This window comes from Cyprinodon variegatus, unplaced genomic scaffold (assembly GCF_000732505.1).
Source record: "Cyprinodon variegatus isolate N-32 unplaced genomic scaffold, C_variegatus-1.0 Scaffold1168, whole genome shotgun sequence".
Taxonomy (NCBI): Eukaryota; Metazoa; Chordata; class Actinopteri; order Cyprinodontiformes; family Cyprinodontidae; genus Cyprinodon; species Cyprinodon variegatus.
In genome coordinates, this window is record NW_015151621.1 from 110,606 (window position 1) to 133,100 (window position 22,495).

The window sequence follows — 22,495 nt, forward strand, 5'->3', positions numbered from 1 at the left end:
CTGTATAAGACAAAGTTTGGTTGACCAACTCATTGTTGGCTTAATTAGCTTTGCATTTCCTTAATTAGATTTAATGATTTAAACTGGTACTAAACCCATAGTTTGCTTCAGGCATCCAAAAAGGAGCTTTTTTTGGTAAGATTTATCTTTTTTCTACGAGAAGATTTAGCTTTATTTTTATCTTTTGAGTTTAAAACTAGTAGATCAACTTAAAAATGGTCAGATTTTGTTTTATGTACCATACAAACTGAACATTCCTGGCAGCGAGGCTCTTCAGGGAGTGTTTATTTGGGTTGCTATGGAGGGATCAGCTTGTGGTTTAAAGACTGGTGGCAGGACTGAAAGTGGAGCTGAAGGTTTCATCAGAAGAATCCAACCTTAAAACGGTTTCTTTCTCCTTTTCAGCAGCTAAAGGCAGAGAAGTCTCTTAAATGTGTTCATTTAAAGTAATTACACTGAATTACGGTGAAATTCATTAACTATTGTAATGAACAAAGCCAGAGCTCATTCGCTCAAAGTTCTTAATCTGATCCGATCAAGGTGTGAGCACACAAAGCCCAGCAGTGTTAATAGATGTAGCACAGGGATATTGGAATGAGTTTAATTGGGAAAGCTCTCTTCCTCCTTCAAGCCTCAGTGGAGATCCCTTGAAATGGCGAGCATTTAAACTTGAATCGATCCATGTTCAGAAAATCAGCAGATGATGAGCAAACTCTGTTTTCCCTGCAGCCTTGCTGGGATTCACCCTCTAAACCTGAATCATTCAAACAGATCTGATTAAAAATATAAACGAGGTGAGATACATGCCAGAAAAATGAGCATTTCCACATAACTTATTCCTTATCAAGAACCTTGCTTGCCTCCACCCGCCCCACTCCCCCGTGAAGTTATCTCAGTCATTTTTTCCCTCCTATTTGCAGGCAACATTCATTTATTAGTTTGTGAAAGAGGGGCTATTCATCACTGCTGGGCTTGCAGGGCATGTGACAGGTCCTGTGGAGATGCAGATTTGGTCATAGAAACACTTTCAGCCTTTTATGCCTTTTAACGCGCCCTCTCCCAGTGTTCACTGCAGGCAGAGAGATACAAGCTGGCCCTCAGAGAGCTGGGAGCCAGCTCCTTTGCTTTTATCTGTCAACGCTCACTGTGCAGCTGGAAAAAGATGTTTACCTTCATTATTTGCAGAAACTTATTTTAGACCGTTTGTACTGTCTGCCACTGCATGTTAATTCAACATCAACCTGTATCAGCGTTGGCCCATGGGGCCCACAGAAAGACGATGTTTTCGGCTGAGCATCTGTTCCTGTCGGAGAAGAATTACTTTTTGGTTTGAAAAGTGTCGGTTTTAACATGATGGAGAACACCTTAGCGGTTGCAGTACGATCCAACATCTGTCCTGTATGTAAATCAGCGCATGTGTTCAGAAAAGGCAGCTGAGATGAAACATCTTTGTTCAGTTTTCCTACAAACGTGGAAACAACGGCCCTGAAGAACATCTTTTGTCTTTATATTCTGCCTTTTCTGGGTGTTTTTTACCTACAAAGCTGAGAGTGTTTCCCTCTACCTGTTTTCTTCAGTGACAGAAATGTGCTCTGCAGCTATTTTTGGTTAATTATTACAGATCCATCAATTAAAACCGACACAACTCCTCTTTCAGCCTCTTTGGCCCCTTGAACACACACTTGCCTTGTCTTATTTAAAACCCCTGGAAGTCCTTGTTGTCTGTGCATCAGATGGTCCTAATGTGCCGACAAGCTTCTTGCTCAGAAGGTCTGCAGTTCAAGCCTGATCTATCCTCATGTGACCTGAGCACAGAGAACAAGTCCTGTGTTGCAACTTAAACCTCCCTATGATTTTCTGTGGTGTATTCATCAGCCTTTTATTCTTCCATGTGTCTTACTTAAAAACAAAACTCTTCAGTTTCTCAGTGGGCTTATTTTTCTGATGGATTAATAGAAAGTAGTGTAGCCAGAGTTACTCTCAGTCGCTTCCCTGATTTTATGCTCCCCTTATCTGGTCTGCCAATTAAGGAGGACAGCCAGGTCTTGCGTAGATTTGCAGTTGGTTCATAATCGTCTCCTTTCTGAGTAAGGGATTAGGCTGTTCCTTTGTCCTCATACCGCTGTTCGTTTAGCAATGTTAAAACCATGGATCATTAACCTTCCATTTCACACTCATGTTCTTTCCTTTAAAATCCTAATGGGACATTAAGGTTTTTGGTTGTAAAAGTTAATGTCAAAACTTAAAGGGGTACCAATACTTTTACTTGGCTCTGTGCTATGGCAATCCTTCACATAATGACCAGTAACTGTTGCTTCCGTTCTGCATTAAGGTTTTTTCCCCCCCTATTTTTTTAAAAACGTGCTGGAAATTGTGTAAAGTTCTCTGTTGGCGCCACTTATGCAAAGCCACAGTGCATGAGCTCCAGGCTCATGAATCACGGACTGCACACTGTTTGAGTACAGCATTATGTAGATGTGTCATTAGGCGCGGTGCATTTATAAAGCCAAGCTGAAAGGCTGGAAAATATATTGGAAATAAACATTGTGTGCCCAAATTCTGCAGTAATGGAAACTCTGTGTCAAAGATAAAAATTTACCAAAATTACTGTATTCAATAAACCGAGACCACAACCACAAGAAAGATAATGCCGTTTTCTTAACAGATTCTCACATTCATCAATCTCTCTAATGCATGTTTTTCTTTTGTGTGTAAACTTGAATTAGAGGGCTGTAGATTCATTAAAAAACTCTTCCTCACTAACACTTTCAACCAAATGTCTGATGCATTAACTGTCCAAACATACAGAAGGATGCAGCTGGTTTGCACAGTTATATATAAATTATTTGCCAGCCTCAAGCTGCTATAGCCAATCTGGGAAACTGCTTCTTCTCTGAGATTATTAACTATATTTTCCTGTTTAATATTCTTTACCATTTTTGCATTTAGTTTTTTTTTTCTCTACTACATACTCTACATAACAAAATGAGATCCCTATGTTTTAAAGTTATATTTATTTTGAGATTAAGGTACTGACAGTGTGTTTTTAAACTGATTTTAACTCAAGAGACTCAAGAATTAAAGCTACAGTGTGTAATAATTACAGGGATTTACTGACAGAAATATAATATATTATACATACATTATATATAATAATCTGCGAACAGAAAGTCTAGATCTTCATGTCTGCAATGTGTTAGAAATAGCTATTTATAATTGCATAGGAGCAGGTCTCATTTATGGAAGCAGACATCTTTGTGCTATGGCAGCACAGAGCTGACAAACTACTGACTGTAGGTATTCTCTTCCTCGTCCAATAAGCCCCTTGTCACCATCAAGACTTGGACTCTGTAAACTATATATATATATACAGTCATTTTGCATGATTTATTTTTCTTTTCCATCTTGCTCTTTCTGACATTTAGAAGTGCTGCACATAATCTTTTCCTGATCATCTAACCTTAAATATACTAGTGAGCTAGCCATGCTCACTTGAAATAGTCAAACCTATTATGAAATGGAAGGTTTGACTATTTCAACATTTCATAAAATAATCTGCTTTAATTCTTTATATAAATGTTTTTATCTATAAGGGATTTAAGTTCTGAAGTGTGCCATTTACCAAGGCCACCGCTTTGATAGGCCACAAATAAATTGGCCACCATCCATCCATGCATTTTCCGTCACGCTTATCCCAAGCTGGGTTACGAGGGGTGATGGTGCCTATCTCCAGCTACCTAAGGGTAGAGAGGCAGGGTACACCCTGGACAGGTCACTAGTCCATCGCAAAAATGACCAAACATTGCTAAATTTTAGGATAGGTTTGATTATAATACCTCCCTGAATTTTTAACTGAATCTTTGCTTATTCTGAGTCAATTCTTGCAGCCATCTTTGCCATTACTAGATGATTGTGTATTTTAGAGTTCATTTTAAAAAAAATTTGTTTTTAAGCATTTGTCTGACCTCTCTCAGCTTCAATGACATTAGTGAGACCTATTTTGACCCGATTTGTTTTAATTGGTTTTATGTATTTAATCTTTTATTGTTCTTATGTGTTTTCTATTCAGTGTTTTTCTTTAAATACGTTCTTTTAATGTTTCCAGAGGAGTTTGTGTGTGTCTGTTTGTCTGTTTACAGATTTTAATTAATTAAGTATTTATCAGAGGTGTCCCTCATTCCAAGGAACAATCCAGTGAATTTTGGTTATGATCCAGATCATAATCTGGATACAGGAGTTTTTTTTTGTTTGTTTGTTTTTTAAGATGCTCTAACATTGTGAGATATTTGGCGGAACAAGCAGTTCCCCACTAAACCAGAGGGTGGCAGCAGTGTCTATTGACAGCCTCAGCATCTGACTCGAAAAGTGTGGAGGTATTTGACTGAAGACAAAAACACAAGAAAAGGGAAAGTTGTTGGTTTGTTCGCAGGTTTAGTTGAAAACTTATATAGGGATTTTATGATTTTTTATTTTTTTTACATTGTGTGCCTCATGCCAAGGAACAATTCATTTCAATTTGGTAATGATCCAGATCATGTGGAAGTCTTAGCTACAGGTGTAAATCATAATTTGGGGCAAAATTTGCAGCTTGGCTTGTCTGTTTTCCTATATAGTTGTAGTTTCCAGTTTCCTGCACTATGGTTTAGTTGAAGCTATTATGATGAACTTTAAAAAATTCTGAAAACTCTCAGATTTCTGTGTCCATGTCTCTGAAAATGTCTACAATTCTCTGTATCATACAGAGGGTTTTTTTTAATGCCCGCACTATTGATTGATATTGTAATTTCTGAAGTATTCCTGTTAATAATTATCAGACTAAATTATATAAAATATGTACAGTTTTTTATTTTTTTGTTCTTTTAACGAAAATAAACTGATATTTGAAGGATTTAGCTAATGTGTTCTTTTAAAGATCTTTTTTTTTTTGACATTTAGTTGAAAAATATGTAATTATTGAAATGCTGCAAACAAAGGGGAAAAAAACCTAAACTAGTTTTTTTTCAAGAAGCAAATGTTTCACAGGTGGGATTTAAATCTAGACGGCTGTCAACAATAGCCTCTTTATATGAGGCACCTGCTCTGCACTAAAACATGAATCAGTCCAAAATCACTTTGAAAAAGCTGGAAAGAATCCCCCCAAAGATATTGTTCCTGTCATGTGAAAGATTTTATACCAGCTCTTAAAAAAGTCTCTTAATTGAAACTCAATGATTTAGCATTCTATTTTTTTTACCATGATTATTTCTGATTGATTTTGATTGAAATGTTCAAACTTAAGGACTTAAATAATTTTTTTCTTCTTATGACTGGAATCTCCTCAGATTTGTTCAGTTTTTATAACGAGCCATCAGACTGTTCAGAACAGCAACGGAAAACCAACTGTCTTGTGATATAAACTAAGATTTATTGTTTTACTTTATATTATATGTTGGGCTACTGTATATTTTAGTAGTTCCTATAAATTGATTTTATTGTTTTGAAATTTCAACAGATAAGCCAAAAATCCACTACATCTGGCAGACATGCTGTCAAGCTCTGGCAAATATTCGATCTCATGAGGTTTTTGCTCAATATTAAAAACATAAATCAACCAGCTTGTCTTTTTCTACATTTCTATGCCTGTTTGAATGACAGAAATCACATCACCTGAAAACAACAAAATTAATACATTGGGATAAAGGGTAGAAGGAGACAATTAAATAGATGTGGTAATTAATTTAAATTAGTTTTATTAAATTCAGAATTTTTTCCAGGCTTTTAAAATTAGCTATTCCATTACTGTAGATCATGTGTATTTAGTTTGTATATGTTGAATTACTTTTTAAAGTGATTTGATGTGTTAAATGAGATTTTGTTAAATTCTGTTTTTCAGGAGATCCAGCCGTGTTTTTAGGGGTATGTCTTCGCCAGCTTGAACTTGTTTTTTTTTTTGCTTGTTTTCTATCCAAAACAGTTTAACATGCTGTAAAATAGTAACTTTTATAGGAGCTTAAAACTTTACCATTTACTAGCATCTCCCTTTCATTAAATAGACCAGCTTCCTGTCCCATGATCAAGAAAAATCAGTCCCACAGCATTACTCTGACACTGCCGTGTTTCACTGTGGTGATGGTGTATTCAATGTTAAGTGTTAGATTTCTGGGAAAACTTAGGGAATGAAGGGAATGATTTGCTTGTAGAGGGCAGAAGGTAAAGGTTATGATTCCAGTGCGACGAATGCCGCATTTTTGGCAACTTGAATGGAACTAGAGCGGCCAAACAAGTAAAGTGCGCAAAAAAGATTTGCAGAATATTTGTTGTTTCTCTCGGGAGGGATTAGGTATGGCTGAGAATGAATGGGCACAGTGGCTGCAAACTTTTTTTTTTCATAAAAACATAGATTAGAGAAAATAATGTTGACCAAGGAGGAAGGGGAGAATGCACTAAACATGAAGGCAAAACCAATCACTGTTGGTCTAGAGCACATTCTTCCATATTTCCTGTGTCTGGTCACGTGTTTGCCCCATGACTTATGATAAAATGCAAACTTTGAATGAGTTTCTTTCTTTTATTTCTTTCCTCTTTCCAAAAAGGTCAAAGTGCATTCAGAGAAATAAATAACCAATAGCCGAACACCTCCACCAGTTATCACATGTCTCTCAGCTACTTTTCTGTATAATCCTCATCTTTTCCAGCATTTCATCTTAAAGGAAAACCAGGTCCTACTAGGATTTAGCATTTGTACCATAATAATTCAATTTTTAAATGATTTAGTGAAAGGAAATCACAGAATCTCCAAGTAATCCTATAACTTTAAGTTGTGTCAGATATTGGCTTAGACCTTTGTTAGCTCATCGTTATGTCCTAGTACACAATGAGGAGGCAGGATGCATTGTGCATTGCTTTAAAAAAGTGACTGGAAACTGATAAGTGAAATGCAAACTATAAAGGGCTTTGGTTTAAATGCTATACACCAAGCTATAAAACTATAAACCAAAAGTATTCATATCATTTGAAAGTTTTTACATTTTTACCATTTTGACCTTGAAAGCTTTGTGTCCAGGCAGAGTACATTGTTGCAGGACTACTGTTGCATCAAAAAGCTCTAACCTCCTTGTGTTGGCAAATCCACTTTAAAAGCAACCCCACCACTGAAAGAGCTGGAGTGAGAAATGTCAGTGTCTTCGCCTTGTTAAATGTAATGTCACCAAACTTGAGCACCTCTGGGATTTGAAGATTGCATTTTGTAGAGTGAGGATTATATTGTAATTGCCATTGTTAATTGCCAAGCACCAGTTAACAGTAAATGTCAGAGTTGAATTCATGCCAGTGTTTGTTGATCTTAAACCATTTCTACTGTAGCTCTGACTGCTACCACCATCTTTCCTGTTCTGGGTTCAGCTTGATGTGGATTTAAACAGATCTCTTTGAGTCAGTTTTTTCCTCTCTTAAAAATCAAAGCACATATGAGCAAATATATTCCTGATGAAGTTAGCATTTGCTGTTGCTACTCTTCTGATCAGGGGTCGCGGGCACCAAGGGGCCCTCAAGGACCACATGTTTGAAACTTTATTTTATTCTGTGACTCTTCTTTTTAATCATTTATAGAGTATTTAATCATAGTAATCATATAGGGCATTTTAGCATTTATAGAGATTTTAAAATTATAATGTTTAAGAAATTAACAAGTTAACAATAAAAATGTGTTTAATTTGGATGAAGTTTAGGTGAACGCTGACCCCTCTTGTTCATAGGTCAGTATTGGTAGCCCTTCCTATGATTCGATAGCCATGAAGTAGCCCTCAGCCTTGAAATGGTTGGTGACCCCTGCTTCTGATTATGTTCTCGGTTTAGATGAACTGCCATGTTGGTGGGTTTACAACGGTGCCATACTTTATCAGCTGCAGACGATGGATTGAACAGTTCTCTGCAGGACTTTATAAGCCTTACATGTTGTTTCACAACCTGACTTTGCTTTAAACTTCTGTACAGTTTTTTTTCCCCCTATTTATCAGTCATGCTCTTAAACACCCCTCTGAGACATTCAGTGAACAGGTTGATTTATACAAAGATTAAATTACATTAGGTGGTCTCTGTTTGGTGAAGTACTAAAAACATTGATTAAATATTAATGGATGCAAATCTTACAAAAAAGAAACCAAAATAAACACAATATAATTTCCCTTGCATGTGTACCTGTCAGAATGAGTTGTGCTCTTCCAACAGATGGTTCGGGAGCAGTATGTCACCACCACCCAGGGCAGCAGCTCGCCACAGACTATGCCAGACCATGTCTACAAGATCGGCATCTATGGCTGGAGGAAGCGTTGCCTCTACCTGTTTGTTCTGCTGCTCATTGTGATCCTGGTGGTCAACTTCGCCCTCACCATCTGGATCCTCCGGGTGATGTGGTTCAACACGGTGGGCACTGCTCAAATTAACCATCACTTCCACTGCTTCTCTAGGGAACACATTTAGCAAATCTTCATAAGTACCTTCACATAGCTCACTAACAGTGCATGCACGTTGCAGAGGATTTATTCCTCCCATTAGTTAGTACTTGGCTGTCTAAAGAGGACAGTGGAACTGCTATTTCAGGGAGTCTTTCAGCTTTCTGTCTCAAGTCCAGATGGCAACTGTGGATTTATGCACAAACAGAGATGCACCAAGCAGGCTCGCACACATACTCATATATTTATAGACATGCTATTTATTGAAGAGCCTGCCCATGAGCCCAGCATTGCTATTTGGTTACCGGCTGGAAGTCCATAACAAAAGACAGTACATATGAACATATAAACTGGGCTTAAGCCTATTTGATGGTATATGTGTTTAAATGAAGTAATTTCTTTTAGGAAGGGATGGGACTTCTTGAAGTACACTCTGATGGAGTGAAGCTGGAAGAAGGACAGTCAGAGTTTCTTTTCCCGGTCTATGCTCAGGAGATTCACTCCAGAGAAGTAAGATCATCACAAACACTCACTTTTTCTCTGTCTTCTTCCCACATTCCTCCTTGTTGTCTGGTCTCTCTCTCCCTATCTGCACCCCATCCTCTCCAACTTCTGCTTTCCAATTAATCGTCAAACTGCTGTTTGCTCAGCCTAGGAGCCTGACAGCCTGCCCATTATTTCATTCTGTTTACCAAACGTTAAACCAGAGTGTTAGTTGGAAATGTGTGCAGATTGCATGTGCTGTTATCATCAGAATCTGCAGACACCCATGCAGATATTGTCTAGTCGTAGACGGTGTGCTGCTTATTTCTCACTGCAGTTCTGTATTTTTATTTTTTTGTGGGGGGGAACATGTCAGAACAAACTGGATTTGGCAGTCCCACGCAGTGCACATGGCGAAGCGCTCAGCTCCCCATTAACCTCAGGGATATTTGTGGTGGGGAGTAGTTTATGGCCTGCCTCCTAGCAGCAGATGGGAACACTTTGCTGCAGTTGTTTGCATGTTATGGCTTTTCTTGCTCATAGCAGCAATTTTTTTAAAGCTGTTTTTTTTTTCCTCTTTTTAATTTCACGGCTCTCATTAAAGAGACAATACATCCCTCATTTATGGTTGGGCACATTCTTTAATGTGTTAAATGGCGATCTAATATGATTCTGTGTCTCACCTCATCGTCCTTTGTCTTTTGTGTGAAAAGTTTGTTACTTGGATCATTTTTATAAAGGCGTCTTCCTCGCAGCGACATGGAAACAAAGTGATTTAATGCAGGGCAGCTTAATGTCAACATTTCAGGAAAAAACTTCTGTTTCTGTCTTCCAATACAAATTACTGACTGCTTTTTTATGCCTTTTACAGCTATTTCTGTAAAATAGTCAAATGCAAGTTTAGAAAAAAAATTGAGCGTGTTTATGTGTCATAGCACGAATCCAGGCCAATGTGTAAAATGTTTGATATGTTAACAAACGGCTGTATAAATATATTAAAGAATAATCAGGCGGTCAGTATATAGGAATCAGTATGTTGTTTAATCCTGCAAAATTATCATTTAGTCCAAAAAGAAACAAATGATTTTAGATGAATTATGAGAATGAATGCTTATAGTTGCCATTGCTCTTCTAATTTGAGGTTAGCAGCTTTAAAATTTGGAAATCTAAATCCGTTTTAGTCCTTAGTTAGTCCAGATCCCATAACTGCTTGGCTGAACAAGTCAAAGCCGCTTGCTCCTCTTTGTCCAATCTCAAGTTGGAGTTGGAGTTCTCGTACTCTTGTCCATAGAGTCGTCGGTGAGAAGAAATGCACAGGTCCACCAAGAGACATAATCCTCCAGCATGTCCTGGGATGTGCTTGGCATAACTCCTGAAGGAGGCGATTTAGGGACATCTGAAACAGATGCTGAGCCACCTCAGCTGAATCGACTCACCTCAGAGAAGCAACAGCTCCTGGATTGCCGAGCTCTTCATTCAACCATGCAGAGGAAGCTCATTTCAGCCATTTAAACCAAGGATCTTGTTCTTTTTTGGTCGTGACCCAGATTTATTGACTATAGGTGAAGGTAGGAATGCAGACCAACCTGTAAGTCTGCACCAGTCTGTTGTGGTGAAGAGAGAAATGATCCAAAAGGTTCATGTTAGGTTCAGCTCTTCACCACATCAGACGGCCGAACAGGTCCGTCTGTCAGTCTCTCCTGCTGAGTTCTTGTGAACTGGACTCAGAGATACTGAACTCCTCCAATTGAGGCAAGGATTCTTCTGCCCTTCAACATTGAGAGGGCGAGCCAGTCTTTCCTGGTTGATAACCATGGTTTCGGACTTAGACAAGCTGGTCTGCTCTTTGCACTCGGGTGTGAACCGCCCCAGTAAGTACTACAGGTCTTTGAAAGGAGCCAGCAGAGCCACCTCATCAGCTTTTTGTCTTACTGTTCTAATAAACTGAATTATTAAAGGTATAGGGGAAGATTTTCCTGAATTTTTGAAAAGAACCAGCCTCTCCACTAAAAAAAATGCACATGCATAACCCTGTACCTGCTCCCGAAAGGGAACGCCTATTAAATGGAGCCTAGGCGGAAGTTCAACTGAAGAAACTCATTGTTTTTCCTACATCCACCTGCGACACCGCCAATCAGCTTTGAACCAAACCTCCACGAAAGCCAATCGGCATCCAAAGTTCATCTAAAAAGGCCTTGATACGCACCTGTCTGCTCCTATACGCAGGCGGGGGATACACTGTGACTTCATTCAGATGACACCGTTTCAACCCACCTCCAGCCCCTCCTCCACCTTTGTAGCTAAAGCTTCACTAGAGCGTCATTCCTCCCGAACAGTGGATCTCCCCATAAAGCTCAGCAGACCGTCTCGCTACCCAGCAGTCTACAGACTGACCAACTTCATCTATCTCCACTCCACCACCAGTTTCAGGCCTGGGAGGGAAACAGCCCTATTCTTTGCTCCTGTTCATGCATTCTATAAAAATTTAAGTGCTATGTTTCCTACTGAGGTCTGAGCTCCAAAGTCAAAGTTATTGTATCAATAAATTTCTCCTAATTGTCTTTTCTCTTTGTGTGAGTTTTTCAGATTGAAATGTGTGCGAGGGCATGCACAAGCCCATATCTCCTTTTTACTAGCAGTGATGTGAGATGGGTTTCTCCAAATAGCATGCCGACCTTGTCTGCCTACCTGTCGAGTAGAAACTTTGTAACCGAGTAGGAACCCCCAACCTGTGCGTTTAGTGTACGCCATTGTGGGAAAGAATCTCTCAAAAACACTCTGGTCTTGTTTCTCTCTTCTGAGGCCTTTCTCTTCTTCTCATACACTCCGTAGACACTTTTTCTCTTACGACCCTCAGCCATTTTCAAAGAACTGCGGTGAGAAAGGTGAGCTTCAATGACTGGCTGAAACCGTAGCTCACCACAGATATGCCTGAAAGTGTAACAAACATATCACCAGAATGCTTGACAATTAGGAGAACCACTTATTTTGATGATCCACCCGGAAAAATAATTCTCCCCTATACCTTTAAGTCCATGTTTTAGGGGTTCGGGAGCTTAAAAGTTCCAAAACAGTTTGAGTGGACAGGAAGTGGGATATAATATTTTATTTATGCACTCTTTTTAAGAGTTTAGTTTTCCAATAGTTTATCTTTGGGGGCAAAGTCCAACTTTCCAAGTCTATATGTGCATCCCAGTTGTCTATTTCTTTTAATTGTTTGTATCAGAGGCTCTAAAGTCGTTTTTTTGTTGTTTGTCGTCTTTGCCTTTAGGATTCCTCCCTGGTTGTGCATTCATCAGAAGATGTTTCCCTCAACGCCCGCGATGAGAACGGGAATGTTACGGCGAGGACATCCGTGGGTAAGAGAACACAGAGACAATCCAGCGCTCACACCACACTTCTGCATGATGTGTGAGGGCGATAGTAAAGTCACTTGTGTTCTTATCCTGCAGGGATTCCTCATCCTACATTAGCAGTGACAGGATACCATCTGTCAGTTCATAATCTCTTAGATTTCCATTTAAAAGCTATTACAGGCAGTGTTCCTGTGTCTGACCATGCTTCTGGATCATTCCTGCTTCCATGGAGGGCTTGGGGCCCGCGGAGGGTCATATTTGTACATCTTTTATAGTCCTCCGATGGCCACGTTTGGATGCTTTGTCATGATTAAAAGGCCAGCAAATGACCCAACTAATTACTGTGTTCCACGATGCCATTATGTGTCCTTGATCGTTAAGTCGTAAAACGCATAGCCTGCATGCTCTCAGCTCCGGGAGCATAAAACCGAAATGCTTGTTAGAGAAGATTATGTGTCGGTTCACAGTTGTAGACCCAGACACCGGGTTAAATATCTTGCCGAGGGACCCTCCTGCTGTAGATTGCACTCCCACAAGGCTGTGAACACAGATGTAATGAAGGGCAAAGAGACTGACCTGTGATGAGGCACCTTTCAGTAAAAAACTAATGAGGTTACCTGTTAACGTCTTGGAGTTAAACATGCTGAATTGATCTACTTCTAGACTTCATCTCAGCATCTCTAAAGCTGAAAAATGTCCTTAAATTTTCTGTGCATACAAGGTTAAAAATACTGAAAGAGAGAAAGGAGGTAAATTCTATTCATGCACTGCTGCCAAACGCCTCCAGGTATTTTCTGTTATTGTTGCAGGTCCAAAAGAGGCCCAGGGACATACTCAGAACGTTCTCATCAACTCCCACAATGACAACATGCTGTTCAGTTCAGATGGCGAGCAGACTGTGATCGGTCCGGACAAACTCAGAGTCACAGGTAATGTGGGCGGATGCCTTTGCATGCTGCTTTTTTGGATATAGCACACACCTGTTGGCAGGAAGAGTATAGAAAAAGATAAACCCGACAACAGATGTGACAACATGAGCTTTAAGGCAAACAGTTTTCATGGTGGTTTTGGATAAATGGCAGAGTTACAAAAAATTCAATCAATCAGCTTTTTTTTTAAAATAGTTTTATTGTCATTACACTGTCAGAGCAACGAAATTAACTCTGCATTTAACCCATCCCCTTGGGCTGCCATAGTGAGGCGCCCGTGGAGCAGTGTGGGGTTAACGGTTTTGCTAAGGAACCCAGAGTGGAGGCTGTGGAACCTTCTCAGAGCACAAACCCACTGCTCTAAACCACTAGGCCAACACTCTCCAGATAATTTTCTTTACAACATTGAAAAAAGGATTAAGGGGCTCAACGGTGAAATAAAACAAAAACCCAAATTCAGACATTAAAAAAAAGGGTTAACTTAAAACCATATAAGAAACACAAACTCCACAAAAATGTATGCCAGCTTACAAAAGCCCTACGACTTATTAAAAGCCAATTTGAAACAATAAGATAATAGTTCAGTATTAAAAAGTATTGGAATAAAAAAAGAGTAAAACCATTGAAAGCCTTGGAAGTCACATCTGGATGGGTTTGTTAGAAGGCGAACCGCTGCATTATGAAGGTAAGCAAAGAAGGTCTGTGTGGATAACATTTTCCAGGTCACAATAAGAAGGAAAAGATTTTGCTTTGGTTTGGAGGAAGAGCTGGAGAAAGTTGTAAAATTTGGAGAAAGTTACATTAGACAACAAAATTTATGTTTGTCAAATTTGATGCTAATGTCCAAAGTTACTAAAAATCTTAAAATATTTCCAATTTTCTTTCCTGAAGTTGAAGCCAAAGAACCCTAGTTTTGTAAAATGACAGAGAGGAAATAAAATACATATAACCTTCTTCTTGTTTTTCATTTGTTTTGCAGAAATAGATTTTAGGACAACCTTAGCTTTAGCTCCTTTAATCGACTTAGAGCTGGACTTCAGGATTTCACTGGGTTTAATTGGCAAATGGATTAGAATGAATTAGAATAACCTTGAAAGAAAAAAGAAATGCATTTAGGGGAAACAGGAGAGCGCCAAGAAAGGAACCTTGATTTTCCCCACAGAAGAGTGATACACAGTTTAAAAAATTATCAACCTTAATAGAAAAAACTGATGTTTGTTGGAGCTGTGGAGCAAATATTTAGAGGAGATTCAATAGTTTTTTTTACACACCAAGAACCTTGATCTTCAACGGTTTGTGCGTCTTAAAATCGGGCAAACATGTTTCTACACGCAAAGCAGATCATCAAATAAGGTGCAAAGTAATTAGCATTTGTAATTCAGGAGACAGCATGTGCAAACCTTTTTTTCCTGTGTGTGTTTGCCTTCATCAATATGCAGATCATGTTCTAGTGACCAAACTGTGCAAGTTCATGGATGGAAGATATGCAAATGTAAACATTTACCACATGCAAAGCAATTTTCCAAATCACAAACTCGGCTGCAGTTTTTTTCTGTTTTTTGTGGTGCAAACTGACACCCAAAATGATCTTGGTCATTGTTGCAAAAAAAAAAAAAAAAAATGCCACATATAAGGCATTAGTTAAATGCCAGATGATGGAGAGTGATTCTTTGCACATGTAAACATGTTTGAAATATTGAACAGAATTATTGTGGCATGTTTTTTTGCATATGAAAAAAATATATTGAAAAAGCCTGGAAAGACATGGGGGTGGGGGTGGTAAATCGTGTCAAGGTGCTCTTGAAAGAAAGTGATGGAGATAAATCCAGAGGTAATCTGTCCTTAATCAGCAGACAAAACTAACTATGCAAAAGAGTTTTGTGGTATTTTATGTATTTTTATGTTTAACTTTATTTTTTTTTACTTTTGTTTGTAGCAATTTAATATACTCAGGTGTACTGTGCATATTTAGAATTTTCATTATTTGTTTTAAAACAATTATAATTATAACCTCCCTCTCCATGGCTTTAAATCTCATCTTTCTTTATAGACACTCTCCAACTGCCTGTAGTAAACACAATGGGCTTAGTTTAATGGATGAAACTAAATCAGTTTACACATCTTAACATATGCACAGCAGTCTTTGTAGATCAGCTGCAACACAACCACTGACAGGATGTATTTTAGAGGTCCTTACTTGGAATCTTTGAAAATCAGGCCACAAGCGAGGAAATTTGTAAAAATGATAGAGAGATGTTAACATTTGGTTAATTTACTATCCTTGTATGTAATATTCCTTAGTAGATTTACCTTGCATTTTATTATAAAAATGCATGGAACTGAACCATTTTTTAAGGACCCATTTATAACTATCCTTATGTTTATTCAAACTGATCATCAAAAATTTTAAAACAATTGGAGCAATACTAAAACATACAACAGAGCATTAGGGCAAGGCTAGAGATTTTTTTATTTTTAAATTTAAATTCGTAATATTATGAGACTAAAGTTGAAAAATAACGAGAATGAAGTCGTCATACCAAAATCCGTTTCAGAAAGAAAGCTTTGAGCTCTGACCAGCATATGAAAGCCGACTAGCTCCACCGAACAGCAACCTGAGTCCATTTTGAGATGCTGACCAATTTGATGCTGGGGTTCTGATAGACTTAATATTTCCTTATTTGTGAAACCCATGCCAAAATATAGCTTCACATGATGCTCAACATTCCTCATTTTAGGGAAGAATTGTCATAAAATACAACTTTGTTCTTGTATTTTTAGGGCTTTATTCTCATAACGTTGCAACATTATTCTACTAACATTACGACTTTATTCTCGTAATTTCCTTACTTTATTCTCGTAATGTTACGACTTTATTTCTCATAATTTTATGACTTTATTCTCATAATATTACAACTTTATTCTCAAAATAAATGAAAACTCTCTAGCCTAATACTCTGTCATAAAAACAAGCCTTAACGAGGGCTTAGGTTTATTCTAGCTTCAGGAACAGTGAGGATCATGGAGGGAGGTAAAAGAATCTCCAATGGTCACTGCATTGGAGAATGGCATCTTGTGTTGATCGTATTTCAATGTTAACCTTTAGATAGTATTTACAAGCTTACCAGCTGTTAGAGACGCATGGCAGCCAGAAACCTTTTGTGTTCATTGTCAAAGAAACCTGAGAACCTTGTTGGAGTGAAATATCTACATAAAGTTATGTTTTAGGCTCTAGTGGCCTTTTAGTTAGTTTTGAAAGTATGCAGACAGGAAAGTGGGTTTCAAGAAAGGGGAGACATTGGGCAAAGTTCAGCAGGGTGGGGGGGTGAACCTGCAACAGCCATTATATGGGTCCTACAATCTACCTCCATAGCATCCCTGCCTATTTCCTTAAATAAAAACTTTTGGGGACCCTGATGGAAAACTTAAAGTTTGTCATTATTGATGATTTCGAAGGTTTGACCCTAGAAGAACTGATTAAAAAATATTGATTCCACTACCTTTGGGTGTGGGGAGGGGGGTGAACAAAAACATATTATTGCTTCATCACTATTATGTGTGACACATTAAAAATGTACCCACTTTACTATGTTGTGGTTTGTGTAACGGAGGGCTTCAGTCGGTACCTGTATTTTTGTAACTCATCTTTCTGTAGATCTTTTTCAGAATGCTGTGCTCCTGGATTTGACTAGCATCATCCTTGTGCTTTTCTGTTGCGTAATGTCTGAGCAGAATATGGCTGTCTGGAATCGACACAGCAGAAAGACTTTTTTTCCTACAAAAGATTATTCAAATTTCAATTCAATTCATTTTATTTATACAGCACCAATTCCCAGCACACTTCATCTCAAGGCTCTTTACAGAGATAATTCAATCAGATTACAGAGTCAGACTGCTACAAATGTTTGTGTCCAATTAAAATCAGCTGATTCTATGAATAAGATGGACCCAATGAGAAGTAAAGGAACAGGAGCTACAATTATTACATATATACAATAAGTTCAGCTGCAGCCCCTGTTCCATCATAGATAATTAGTCCCTATAGACAGAACAGGAGTTTCACCATATATCATTTCTTGCACATAAGATATTTAGGCTCAATCAGAATTGGACAAATTAGTAAAGACGCTTAAGCCAAAGTGAAAGTGTTTCAGCAGTCGCCAAAAAAGGGGTGCTGTCCAAACAGGGATAGTAGGAAGAGGAAGCAGGATGCTTCCTATTGATAGTTCATTTAGCTCTGGGACCTTGACATTCCTATCCATCGCTTAAAACAGGAAGGACTGGTGGGACATAATTGAGATTTAGGTGTTATATTAGGGCTGAGTGGAACATCAAGGGTATCAGTTCTGGTTGGAGAAACTGGTGTTATATAATAGATTTTGGGAATTGGCTCTGAGCTCGTCTGCCTGGCTGTGTGTTTTTTTCTGGATGGGGCCGCCTTTTACAGCTGCTTTTTGTATCTCTGCTTCTGTCTCCTTGAACCCCAGTCGGCCTCGGTAGATGGCCGCACACAGTGAGTCTGATTCTGCTGGAGGTTTCTTCCTGTGAAAAGAATGTTTTCCTCTCCACTGTCGCTAAGAGCATGCTTAGTGTGAGGGATTGCATTCGAGTCAATGAATCGATGCAATAAACTGGTTTTCCTTGGATAGAAAACTTTGAATCAATTTGACTGTATGATCTAGTGAACTGTAAAGTGACTTGAGACGACGTGTTGTGAAGCGGCGCTATAGAAATAAACTGAACTGAATTGAATTTGTAGCTCCTACAGGAAGGACTGATGTGACATATTCTGAATCATGTTGCTAAATGAAATCACAGTGTTCACATAAACCTTCCTTCTTCGCTATTGTGGTACTAAACCCATTAGGATCAGCTAAACATTTTATATAGGAAGACTTCTTTATTTTTTACCATCCACTGTATATATCTGGATGCGCTGTATATACTTCATGCACCTTTCCCTCCTTAGTGCACCTTCTGTTTGTTTATAAGAGCCTTTGTCACCAGTGAATTTCTCGGTTGTGAGATCAATAAAGTTTTATTCTATTCTAAAAGCAGCGAATGAGGGCAGCAAAAAGTTGCAAGAGTCTATGCTAATATGTTCCTCTTTGCCTTTTTAAATCTGGATAAAAAAAAATTGAAATTTCCCTTTATTTCTCATAAAATATATATAACAGTTTTTTAAAGACAAACCTCTTTTAAAATGTTAAGCTATACATATAATAGCATTTTGATGGCCCTTAGTTCAACTGAATTTAAATCCATCAGTGCCATAAAGAATGAGATCACATCATGCGAACAATTAGAACTTTGAACCAATAAGCTGCATCATCAAAGCACACAGCAGCTTTTTACATAGCAAAGAGCTGGAGGGCAACTATTTTCAGATATTTCTAAGCTGCATTCTGGATATCTGAAGTTTATTGTGGTAATGTTGGTGTGTGCCACTGACCTCACACTGTGATGACTGATTAAACAGAGGGGCAGCTGATGGTTTCATTCTGCCTCCGGTCAGAGCGGCAAAATGAGCTGGCAGAGCGTTTCTCCTTTTTTAAAGTCAAGCACAGCAGAGCTCCAAAGAGTCTGGTGTTGTGTAGTCATTTAGTACCATAATCTGAAGATAATGATGCCAGGTATTAGTAACGTCCTATTTATTGAAGGTTTCATTCATAGAAACGTCCTGTATACATTTTTCAGCTAACTGTAGCAAACTTCTACATCTACTGATAAATTGTATTTATCTGTTTGTTTTCTCAGGGCCTGAGGGAGCTTTATTCCAGCATTCTGTGGAGGTTCCACTGCTAAAGTCAGAACCATTAAAAGACCTAAAGTGAGCACCGCAAGTAATTAATCTGCAATAAACAGAGAGCTCATCTGATATCATATCAGTGCTCCCATCTTTAATATCTGAATTAGTGCTGTTCATGAGAACAAAACAATCTGTTTGTAAGCCTTAGGTGTCTATCTGCAGGTTGGAGTGTCCGACCCGCTCTGTGACTGTGGATGCACCAAAAGGAGTTCATCTCAAAGCTGTGGCTGGAAACATCGAAGCTGCTTCCAACATGGACGTCCTCCTGGAGTCGAGTGTGGGGCTGGTAAAGAAAACTGCTTTACACTCCCTTCTGTCTACTCCTCATCTCCCCCTAGATCAGTGGTTCCCAAAGATTTTCTTCTGGGCCCCCCTTTGGATTACAATAAAATTTCTACTTTAATCCTCCCATCTTTTCAGTGGCTGTAGTGAGCCTGCTTGTTGCTGTAGATGTTCTCAAATCTGGGTTGCAGTGTCACAACTGTCCATTATGCTCAGTCAAAGCAAGCCCTTTTTTTTTTTCTTTTTTTCTTTTTTTTTCTTCATTCATCCATACCGCTTACCGTGCCCCCCCTGCAATGGCATTGCGCCCCCCCCTAGGGCGCGCCCCACACTTTGGGAACCACTGCCCTAGATGAAGCTGCTTAAAGCTTTTGGCAGCTTTAGGCTTCCATTATCTCACTTAGCCACACCTGGGAGCTCCAGCACAGCTTGACAGACTCTTTGCTTTTTAAGGTTACTGGACATTTATGTCTAAAACATGGCAGAAACGCCCCACAGAGAGCTTTTTTTCACCAACCTTTGAGCTTTCCCACCTTTTCCTATGTAAAATTACAAAATTTAATGTATTTAATCAAGATTTTAAGTTTTAGGGAAAAGGAATGAGAAGGAAAGGAATACATGGCTTTCAGATTTTGTAAGAAAAAAAGAAATCTAAAAAGTCTGTATTCAGCGCACCTCAATTCATTATATATGTTATTATTATATATTATGTATTTATTCAAGTGGAAGAATAACTAATTAATAATTTGGATTGATTAATAAAAGTTATCTTAGTTGAATTATCACATTGTATATACTCTAACATCCCCAAAGGACTGCTTGGACATAATCCTCTACTTCATCCTACTTTCCTTTGTCCATGTGTTATTTCCTTTCACTGACTGAAAAATGAATCCTGAGCTATGGCAACTTGTTCTCCTAATTGTGCAGCTGGTGCTGGATGCTGAGACGGTGCGCATGCCAAGCCTGCCGCTGAGCAAGGGAGGCGTTTCTGGAAATACTCAGGGTCTCTATGAGGTCTGTGTCTGTCCCAGTGGAAAGCTCTTCCTGTCCAAGGCTGGGAGGACTTCCACTTGCAGCGAGAATCAGGACTGCTAGACAGACTCTGACAAGGTCATCGACTTTTCATCTCTCTGAAGATGGATCTTCTGGGAGGCAACAAGCACAACTGTTTATATGGAGCGCAAGTTTGCTTCCTTTCTAGTCTTTTTAAAGCTCATACCCAAGTGGATCTGTGGTTTCCCCACTTGCATATCTAGTTGTGTAAAATGAAAAAATGCTTTTGGCACGCATGTCACAGATTCCCAGAAATACATATTTTACAGTTGAAGTGATGCCGACTTGCTTTCCAGTTTAAAAGGGTGTGCGGCACAGATTTGTAAGAATGTTTTTACACGAATAGTATCATGGCTGGGCAATGAGGAGCTGGTAACAGCTTACATCCTATGCAATATTATCTTGTGGTGCAATAAATAAATGAATACATGTTAAGGCCTTGGAAAACAGGGAATGAAATAGTTCTAGAATATTTTATTTTAGAAATATTTATTTTAGGTGATTTAGCTTTCATCAGAACCTCCAAGCCCTTGGTATGTAGTGTTTTTGTCTTAGAGTGCGACTTTATTTAACGAAGGGGGGAATTGGTACGTTTTGAATTTGCTCTAGAGAATTTAAAGACCATGTTTTTTGTTTTTAAGTCCAATGTTGTCATATTTTGTATATATATAAAATAAAATAAAAAATAAAAAAATATATGTTAATATCACCAGTTCAGTATCACATGAGAGGGATCTTACTTGTGAATATGTAATTAACGGGGTTAGTTTAGGGAATGGATTCACAAAAATGTAACTTAGGCTCTCCTGTTTGTTTAATAGGCTGATTTAATGTCTAAAGTCAGCTGGAAATGAAACATGGAAGCTGAACCAAAACACACTAAAACCTTCGTCAGGGATACTTGAATGAATTGAAAGGGGAATGATTGTTTCTAACTGCTTCAGTGCTTTGCATCAGGGGTGCTTTCTTTTAACATTTTATGGAGAACAGGAGCTCAACATTTGCCTTTGCAGTATGGATGGTGTTTGCTAAAAGTGTCTGAAGGGCAACATTTTCTACAGTTTTTGTGTGTAATGATTTATTTTATGGGTTTGTTGTATTGATTGTGCTGTGTTGGCATTGTGAGATAAAAATGAAGAAAAATAAAGGTGATATGCAGCTCTAAACTCAGGTCTGGCATATTTAAATTAATGTAACGTTTATTTATTCATTTTGTATAGTAAATAAACGTTGGTTTGCTTTTCAATTTTCCTGTCAGTGGAATTAATCTGTATTCTTTTTTCTGAAGGGTATTTTTCCTCATTTGGATCCGATGACACTTTCTTTTTTACATTTGATTTAGTGGTAAACAAAGGAACAACAGAAATATGGTCTGTCATACTGCTGGATGGCTGTGATCAGGGATGCCCTCTGCTGGTGAGGACCTGAAGTTACATAAATAAGTTTCTGTTTAAAGAAATAAAGACATAAAGTTGAGGCCAAAATCATGAATTAAAATTATGCAACCAATTAGTTGGTTTCTGATTGAAAATGAGGTAAACATATGTCTTAAACACTGTAAGATAGCATACATGGGAAAAAAGGAAGAGAAAAATCTGATTAAACATTTGTTTCATATTGTGCAATTTCAAAAATCAGTCAAGGAAATGAAGATTTATTGACATTAAAGCAGTTAAACCCTTCCTTTGGTTACTAGGCTTTTTCCTTTTGATATTCTGATGGTTTATCTGTTGTAATAAGCTCAAAATATTTGAGGTTGGAGTGCCTCCTTGTCATCACCATAATCTTTCCTCCACAAATCCTTCTTTTACACTTTCCACATACAAATTCACTCAAGTCTAGACTGTGGTAGTGGCTCTCCAGCATTGGGAATTCCAAACACCTGATCTTTTGCTTTGTTTTCTTTCTGAAAACCATTTTTTTTTAAATATCTTCAGTAGATAAAGTTCATCGCCCTCCACACACCTTTCCTTTTTTCCCATTTTATAACGTAGCAATCTCAAGCATTGAAAACAGGGAAAATTAGCCTCCTAACTATGATCACCCTAAATAAAATGTGGAATTGGCTGTGTGTGATACATCACATAATTACCAAGTGGAACATCACTGTGTGTGACTTCATCTTGGTGTAAATGCAGATGATTTGATGAG

The 22,495-nt window shown here is 38.3% G+C and overlaps 1 protein-coding gene across 2 annotated transcripts in view; it reads left to right on the forward strand.

Moving 5' to 3' along the window:
- Positions 1-21,561, forward strand: part of sgcg (sarcoglycan gamma) — a 23,447-nt gene extending 1,886 nt beyond the window's left edge. Inside the window, exons 2-8 of one of the 2 annotated variants that reach the window (XM_015400978.1) lie at positions 8,206-8,400; positions 8,835-8,939; positions 12,184-12,271; positions 13,078-13,197; positions 18,955-19,027; positions 19,169-19,344; positions 19,641-19,830. In XM_015400978.1, coding sequence (XP_015256464.1) covers positions 8,206-8,400; positions 8,835-8,939; positions 12,184-12,271; positions 13,078-13,197; positions 18,955-19,027; positions 19,169-19,344; positions 19,641-19,654 — 771 coding nt within the window. In that variant the 3' untranslated portion in view covers positions 19,655-19,830. Of the gene's footprint in view, positions 1-8,205; positions 8,401-8,834; positions 8,940-12,183; positions 12,272-13,077; positions 13,198-18,954; positions 19,028-19,168; positions 19,345-19,640; positions 19,831-20,218 lie in introns of those variants that run through there. The other variant, XM_015400977.1, reaches the window with a different exon arrangement.
- The last annotated feature ends 934 nt before the right edge of the window (positions 21,562-22,495 follow it).